This window comes from Dryas octopetala, chromosome 2 (assembly GCF_963921425.1).
Source record: "Dryas octopetala chromosome 2, drDryOcto1.1, whole genome shotgun sequence".
Classification (NCBI taxonomy): domain Eukaryota; kingdom Viridiplantae; phylum Streptophyta; class Magnoliopsida; order Rosales; family Rosaceae; genus Dryas; species Dryas octopetala.
This window is the reverse complement of record NC_141367.1, coordinates 8065451-8073989: the sequence shown is the minus strand read 5'-3', so window position 1 is coordinate 8073989 and position 8539 is coordinate 8065451. Positions and strand designations below refer to the sequence as shown.

The following is an 8539-nucleotide window of genomic DNA, read 5'->3' as shown; positions in this document are numbered from 1 at the left end:
TGTGTAAGCGAAAGAAAATGAAAAAACCGGTCTACAGTAATTTCATTAAAAAAGTTGATTGTGCACTGAACTTGTTGCCGTCCTTCGATATTTTCATTTTCCCTCTCAATGTTCATTGTTCCCACCCTTAAGTCATAAACCCAGCAATGTTTATTACCAAAACCAAAAGAGATCTGAGAGATAACCCATCATCTGCTCCAAGAGCACCCACCTAACCTCAAGCGACCTCACAAGCCCGACCTTCTGAGAGATAACACACCCATAAATCTGCTCTTTCTTCTTATTTTCTTATTATTGAAGCTCGACCTTCACCCTCAGTTCTCACTGCCTTTCTCGCTGCCCTCTTTCTCGTCGCATCCTCTCCTTCTCGCCACCGAGTCACCGTCGCGTCTCTATTCCCTCACTTTGCAGCATCGTTCACTCCTGCGTGTATCTCACCTTCTCTCTATCACTTTCACGCTCAGCCCTCTGTCTAATCGAGTTTCTGTCACTCTCGATCTACTCTCTCTCTTTCTCCCTCGATCTGCTCTCTCTCTTCCTCTCAAACCCTCTCGATATGCTTGCGATTCTCAAACTCTCTCGATCTGCTCGCTATTTGGGGTTTTCGTTGAGAGGGTTTGGGGTTTTCTATGACATTCTTATTGTTTCAAGGTTAACCAATAGAGATAGTAATGACTGGTTGTTGTTCAGGTATGTTGCAGCATAGCCTATGCGGCATAACCTCATACTCTGCTCCAAAATGTTACAAGAATCAAACCCTAGCTTTCACCCACTCCCAGTTATGTTCCTAGGAATCCTTTTTAGAGTTGAAGAAGCAGTGTTTGCTCTCACCTCTCAAAAATTAAGAGGCTCAGGACTCGAAATTCTCGTTCCATTCCTGTAGTATTCGCTGCACAGTCCAACTTCTTCAAAGGTTAGCTGCACTTCTTCTCTGTTTTTTATTTTTTTGAATTTTTAATTGTTTATGATATTCCTGGCCAATGTGTTCTTGTAGATTGATGTAATTTTTTTATTTCTAAATCCGGTTTTTTTTTTTTTTTTCCTTCTATTGTATAAGTGAACAGTAGTGGTGAGTATGGGGGTACTGGGCATTTCAGTATAAATCATGTTGGTTTCCCATTAAATTATGGCATTTTGTAGAATTAAAATTTTGCATATGAATTCATTGTGTTGGGAAAAATGAATTGTAATGAATGGCCTAAAAATAGAAGGAAAATTTATTGATTTCTATAAGAGAGGAAAGCAGAGGCTCTTTCAGAAGTAGTGAAGCTGTAATGCAAGATGAAACCGTTTACAAATACTTGACTTGACTTTTACTTTGCCCATTACTCTTAAGTGAAGGAACTGGATAATCATCCATAATTCATGAGAACTTAATATTTGGTGGGTGAATGCCAACTGATGTGATGTCATGTGCAGCAAGTGTGATTTTCTTATGGCAATTTTGGTTGTTTTACATTTGTTGTTTGGTTTGCATGTGGATTGTGGATCCCCCCTTGATGGGTTTTTCTTATTTCGTCAACGGAACACTTCTGTTGAGGATTCACTTCCAATTGAATGAAAAGTGGCCCAAGAAGGCTTTTTCTATTAACACCTTTTTATGCTGGCTAATTTTGAGTGAGAACTTTGAATTGTTAGGGTAAGATTTTTGGTTTCTGGTTGAGTTGTTGAGTTTTTTAACCATCTGGACAACATTGGTTTGTTCTTTAAATCATTGTTTACATCAAATTTTGAATTTTTCTAGCTTTCTGCGTCAAATGAATTGCATTTGCTGCTGTCCTGCTCATTCAAAGCGAGAAGATAGTTTGTTTTAACTACCAGTTTGAATTATGTGAAATAGTTGTACAAACAGCATGGAAGGTTGGGAGAGATGGAATTGAGGCAGGGACCAATCTTGTTCCCGTAAGTTCTTTGAGTCTTCCATTTCAAGTGTTTTTCTTGCTTTTAGTACAAATCAAAAGTTTGTCATATTTTGTTTACATTTTTCTTTTGGCTGCTAAAATTCCATACCGAGACCACTTGCAAGGGTTTCTGTGACAATAGCTGCATTGACTGTTGCACTCTTTGTACTCAAATCCTTCTTGTCTACCATTTTCTTTGCACTGGTATGTTGTCAGTTTCAAGGTTAACCAATAGAAGAAATTAAGAAGGGAAAAGATAGTATTAAACGGTTTATATTGGTTACCCTCTCTGATTTTTAGCTGCAAGGCTCTTGTAATTACAATATTGTTTCCTGAAATAAGTTTTAAATGAACATATAGATGGTTGGCTGTGTCTGTTTTTTATCAGTATAATATATGTAACAAGGTTTTTCCCAAGTGTCCCTTGAAAACTTCAACTTGTAACTTTTCTTTTTGTATGATTTCAGGTTGCAGTGAAGGGAGCATCACTACAAAAAGTCATTCTTGAAATCGTGAAAGGAAAGTGGGAGCAGGAGAGGGACTAAGTTTTGCTTGCCACCATTGATGACTCTTGTAAGCATGTTCGAGATTTATTAATTATTGCTTAAACAAGCATGCATTTGTAAGTATGATTGTGCATGCAAAAGAGTATTATATGCCAAATTAGATATAGTAATTAAACTTTGTATATGGATGCTTGGGGTGGGAGTTGTGGATAGATGTGTTGAGGGCAACGCTGGAGAATGGGCTAGCGCCCAAGTCGTGGACTGACTACTTGTACTTGTCAGTGGGTGGAACTCTTTCCAATGCTGGAATCAGTGGCCAAGCTTTCAACCATGGACCTCAGATTAGTAATGTTCATGAGCTTGACGTTGTTACAGGTAATTCATTCACACTTTCTTATATATATAACTATTCTATAGATCATTTTTCTGTAAGCTAGGTTTTCAAGTCAGTATTTTATATCAACCATTGTGATCGAAGAAAATGATGATTTTAGTAGATATATTGTGGTGTATTTGTTGTTTGATCATTAAACTAATTAATCTTCATTTGTATAAACGTCCAAATAGAAAGGCAGTTAATGTGACATTCCTGTGTGGACTGTAGCATATTAATTAATGTATGCCTTCACATGGGCTCTTTTTTGTTATGCCTACTAAATGATGCAACAATATGATTCTCATCAATCACATTATTAAGTTGTTGTGGGTTACTGCCAAATATATATTTTGATTAATGCATGGTGATTGGTGGTTGTGGGTATGTATGTTCAAATTAAATCTTTGGCAGTATCATGATATCAATATTGCATTAATGACTTAATTCTTGGATTAATTTCAGGTAAGGGTGAGCTCATGACATGTTCAGAAGAGCGAAACTCAGAGCTGTTCCACGCTATTCCTGGTGGCTTGGGCAATTTGGAATCATCACTAGGGCTAGAATTGCTTTGATCGAACCAGCACCCCAAAGGGTATCTCTCTCTAGCTCTTCTCTCTCTCTCTCTCTCTCTCTCTCTATGTATATTAATTTTAAAATTTTCACTTAAATATTGTTTCAAATATATGGGTTTGGCAGTGGGACACATACTTTTGTGCAAAAAAATTTCTAGTATTTGTTAATGACAAAACCTTAAAAGCAAGGAATAATGACCTAAAAAGCAAGGGAAGGATGGGGGATGATGGGTCATGGGTCATAGGTCCACTAAATGGACCTTTTTCCACATTTTTTTTTATATCATCCTCTCTCCCTTTTATCATTACTTTCCCACTTCTTTGGTCATCTCCCACCTTTTTTTCATTTCCTATCATTTTTTTCCCCAACAACTCCCTCTCCAGAATTTTCGAAAATGGCTTATCTTCAGTGCTGTCTTTATCTTGGGTGGGTAGGTAGCTCCTATTTTAAAACTTTGGTTGTCGATCTCATCCTTTCTTTAGCTTGCCTTTACATTTCTTTAATCTAAGTATATTTTCCCTTTTATTTGTTTGCTCTTACTTTGTTAGGTCTTGGCCTTCCATGATCAATTCCTCATGATGGCTTGTGTGTTTCCACCAGCAACTTGGCTGATTGTATATGTTATAACCTCCCTATAAAGGGGAAGCTTGAGTGTTTGTAATTATCAACTTATTATCAATCAAATTTGTGTTTTCTGAAATTTACAAAGACTTTGGTTCTTTGTGTTCTGTCTTGGTGGACTCCAAGAGGCCTTACTGGATTCTAAGGAGGTTCTACAAGGCTTTGGTTCTTTGTATTATACTTTCTTTGTTCTTTTCTTTTATTTAAGCTTTTATATTTTGTTTTTTAAGTTACTTAAATCATTATTTTGATGGTTTGTTCTTGCTTTGTATGTTTGTTCTTTGGTTCAGGGGTTTCGCTTGCTCCTTTTTTTTATTGATTCATTCAATTACTAAAAAAAAAAGGTTAATTAAACAAAAATGATGAATTTCTTATTGGTGTATTCCCTTATGTTAATCCCTTTGTTACTCCATGGTTAATTTCAGTGGGAAAGGAGAAAGGACACACCTACTCACAGGACCAGCTTGATGAAGTACGTGCTGAATGGGCAGGCTTTCTGGTGCGCTATATGTAGATCCAATACGTACTCCTCACTTCCCTAAGTCCGCTGGCTGGGTTTAACAAGCATTTTTTGGTAAATATTTTGTATAGCTAACTGGCTAGGCTGTGTAGACATGCAATATTATGATGTAAGCAGTTCATTGACTAGCTAATCTTGCAAAGTCAGATATTTTGGTATTTATATGGCTGACTTTGCACGATTACTTAGGTTAGACCATGTCATCCCTAGCTTTATAGTTTTTGTAATCAACAAGTACTTTTTGTAGTTATCAAGTTACTTATAATTTTTTGGGCTATACATTAATTGGCAAGGGATGTGTGAATGGGTTTGTTATCATGATCGACTTTGTAAACTCCAATTCCAATTTAATGAATTCATGGATCTTTTTGAGTTATCAATATTTGTGGATTACTTTGGATGCAACAAGCAGGGATTTAGTGGGATTTAATTCCAATTGGATATGCAAGCAGAGAATTAATGGGGATTGAATTGGATGCAAGCAGGGATATTAAAATGTGAATCAAACAAACAACAGTTTTCAATTTAAAAGAATTATGTTAATTAACCCTAGAAAACGGTTTTAGTTAAATAACCATTGTATAACACACCTACTAACAACAGTTTAAACGTTTAGGGTTTAGGATTAACCAAAAAATTGATGTGTATCATCTATCTATACAACATTTTTGAAAAAAAAATTACTTGTCATACGCATAACTTAACATCACATATAGTTAAAAGAAGTTGTGGAGAATATGATTACCCAACGGTTTTAAGATATAAAATGATATGTATAAGTAATTAAAATAACATGTTTTAGTAAAAACTGTTGTTGAGTTTCTTAGGTACCAACATTCATGCCAGTTTTATACTTAATTATGCAACGGTGTTTCTTAAAACGGATGTTTAATAATACTTTGGACAACATTTATAGCACATAAGTATTATCAAATCATTACTAATACAATAGTTTTGTATCTGTAAACGTTGTGTATTGGGTTTCAACACAACTGTTTAAGATAAATATCATGCATTTTGGTGGATACTAGACAACAGTTTAAAATTATAACTGTTGTATTATTCCATTTAGACAACGAGTTTTCACCGTTGTCTAAATATACTATAGTCGTCACTCGCCTAGACGACGAAATTTTGTGTAAATAGACAACGATTTTTCACCGTTGTCTATTAACTTCATTGTTGTAGTGCTAATTGTTTGAGTCCTTTGACTGGCCACCTTAGGATAATTGCATCTAGTTTATTTGTTAGGTTTAGCTGTGAAATAGTCAAAGACACTAAATCACAAATAACAAGAGAATAAGGGATTATTCTTGGTAATGGTTTTGTGCGACCTCTATAAGGAAATAATCAAAGCTTATATGTTGTGCATGTTTGACGTTCTCATAGATCTTAATGACTCTTACATGGATAACAGTTGCCTTAAGTCCGCTTAGGGAACATGTAAGTTAACTGATTAGAGGAGGCTTAAGAAGCTCTTAATATATGCCTTAGGAGAACAATTGCGAGAAAGTAACTAGCCAAATCTTTTTAGCAGTCAAACTTTTATACATTGTGTTTGAATTGATTTGTCATTAGCCTTGGATGGTTAGAGTATGCATATCTGATTTGAAACTGAAAACTTAACATTGCAAGATAGGATAATGGGTGTGTGCGTGTGGTATCGTGTGCGTGTGTTTCCATCTTTCCAAAACCCCCCATTTAGTTATTCTTTTGATTAATTGAACTGATTTGTTGTTTATTAACTATTCCCTGTGGGATCGACCTCGTGCTTGCATGCTTTGCTACTGATGCGATTCGTGCACTTGCGATTATACTTAGAATGAGATACGTTTTTATTTTGTTCTAAGAAAACAATCAACAAGTTTTTGGTGCCGTTGCCGGGGAATGGTGTCTAATATCAATGAATTAGTTTAATTAGTCATTAGAATTAGGTTATATTAGTTATTTTTTATTTTTGGTCAGTTTTTAGTTTTTAATAAATGCCATGCCTTTATAAGCATTCTTTCTACTGATTGTGTGTTTGCTCTTGATTAGGTGTTGTTTTATGAACCCTGAAGTTATTGCAAGGTTAGTGAGGCTCAAAAACGAAGCGTTTGGAACTTTACACATCAGCCCTCAACCTAGTGCATCTGATTCGAGTAGTGAGGACATTGGGAGCGTCGAAATGGCTGAAGCAAATGAGAATGTGCCGCAGCCCTTGAGTCACTTTTCAGCACCCTCGCTGCCCACACAACCGTCTTGCATCCGTTATGCGACAATAGCTACTCATTTCGAGATCAAGAGTGGTCAGATCCACTTATTGCCGAGTTATCATGGTCTGAATGGTGAGGATCCGATCCACTTCCTAAAGGAGTTCTCTGGGGTATGTGAAAGCGCACAATTGAGGGGTCTGAATGCCGATCAGTATCGTTTGAGGATGTTCCCTTTCGCGCTTCAAGACAAGGCAAAGAGGTGGTTGTATTCACTGCCTAGTGGTTCCATTTCAACTTGGGATGATCTTTCGAACAAGTTTCTGAACAAGTTTTATTCTAGTTCCAAGACCAATTCGATTAGGAAGGAGATACTTGGATTTGTACAAAAAGCTGATGAGCCATTCCATGAGACTTGGGACAGATTTAATGAGTTGCTTACTAGCTGCCCGCACCACAACCTATCCCCTTGGTATGTGATTTGTTGTTTTTTATCAAGGACTCCTGGAGAGGGATCAAGCTAAGGTGGATTCGGCATGTGGTGGTGCATTCATGTCTAAAACTGAAGATGAGGTTACAGAATTATTTGAGTCACTTTCTTTGAGTTCTCAACAATGGGATTCTAATCGTTCAAAAGGAGGATCAAAGAGAGGATTATATGAGGTGGCTGATGCGCCAAACACCATGGAGGGACAGATTGCTGAAATCAAGACTATGGTGCAGAAGTTGTCATTGGCTCAAGAGAAGTTGATGGGTGTGCAAGCACAAGGGAATGACGTGGAGCAAGTGAATCAGATTGGGAATTATCCTAGGGTGCCGTATGACCCTTATTCCAACACTTACAACCCTGGATGGAAGAACAACCCCAATTTTAGGTGGAGCAACAACAATGGGCAGCAAGCTAGTGGGAGCAACAACAAGCCCTATGTGCACCCTAATGCCGAGAGGTCTAGCTTGGAGGAGAAGATCGCTCAGATTGCTGAAAGCACCACTTCCCTAGCTCAAAGCACCAATGCCTTCATGAATTGAACCGAGCAGCAGATGCAAGCCAACTTGAAGGCTATTTCAAATTTGGAAAGTCAAGTGGGTCAGATTGCTACTACTTTGGGTCAAAGAGAGAAGGGGAAATTGCCTAGTCAGCCTGTCGTCAACCCAAAGAATGAGGAGCATGTGAATGCCATTCTGAAGACAACACCAAGAAAGAGAGTGAGAGTAATCAAGACTAAGGAGGTGATTGAGATCATGGATAGTGAGGAAGAAGAGGATCCGGACATGACTGAAGAGTATGTGGATACACGTGTGATTCCCCTCATTCCGGACATCGATGTCACCAAGTCTCCAGCAACCATAAGGGAATTGAAGTCAATTGAGAAAAAGGTTGAGGAGCAGGGGCATAGTCACAACGTTCCTAGGGAGATCTGTGGTTATCTCTTTGCAACTTATTCGATCAAGAAGAGAGATCCGGGCTCCTTGGTCATACCGTGCAACATAGGTGGGTATGAGATTGCCAATGCCTTAATTGACAATGGCTCAGCTATCAATGTCATGCCGCTGGTGGTGTTCAAAAAGCTTGGGTTTGTGGAAGCTGATTTGCACCCATTTGATTCAAACATTCGCTTCGCCAACTCTTCGGTCGAAAAAGCCCTTGGTATGCTTGCTGACGTTTTGGTTAGATGTCGTAATTTACTAATTCCCTCTGATTTCATAGTGCTAGATGTTCCGAGACTTCCTGGTGACGCGTCTATCCTTCTTGGGAGGCCATTCTTGTGCACCTCTAACATGGAGTACAAAGCAATGGAGTGCTTAATGAAGATTCATCACAACACCAAGCAAGAGGTGTACCGACTCAC

At 37.8% G+C, this 8539-nt stretch overlaps 1 protein-coding gene and 1 non-coding gene across 7 annotated transcripts; one reads left to right on the top strand and one right to left on the bottom strand.

Moving 5' to 3' along the window:
• The first annotated feature begins 453 nt into the window (after nt 1-453).
• Nucleotides 454-4836, top strand: LOC147292876 (cytokinin dehydrogenase 5-like). Of its 6 annotated transcripts, none has more exons than XR_015120693.1 (6): nt 454-913; nt 1841-1902; nt 2369-2474; nt 2690-2782; nt 3246-3375; nt 4403-4836. XR_015120693.1 is itself a non-coding variant. In XM_086234098.1 (6 exons), exons 3-5 carry the CDS (start codon nt 2466-2468, stop codon nt 3353-3355), a joined length of 291 nt encoding a protein of 96 aa, XP_086090224.1. In that variant the 5' UTR covers nt 454-913; nt 1841-1902; nt 2369-2465; the 3' UTR covers nt 3356-3375; nt 4403-4836. The 6 variants fall into 6 exon arrangements, 3 of the variants coding, with proteins under 3 accessions (XP_086090224.1, XP_086090225.1, XP_086090222.1); XM_086234098.1 differs by having other exon boundaries at nt 2611-2782; XM_086234099.1 differs by having other exon boundaries at nt 1745-1902; nt 2611-2782.
• A 2209-nt stretch (nt 4837-7045) lies between these two features.
• On the bottom strand, nt 7046-7152 carry LOC147292875 (small nucleolar RNA R71). The gene has a single exon (XR_015121004.1). It is a non-coding gene; the product is annotated as a small nucleolar RNA R71 (small nucleolar RNA).
• Between the last annotated feature and the right edge of the window lie 1387 nt (nt 7153-8539).

Coding starts and splice junctions, on each gene's coding strand:
- LOC147292876 (XM_086234096.1), top strand. Junction 2,783..3,245: donor TGAGCTTGACGTTGTTACAG/GTAATTCATTCA, acceptor GATTAATTTCAG/GTAAGGGTGAGCTCATGACA.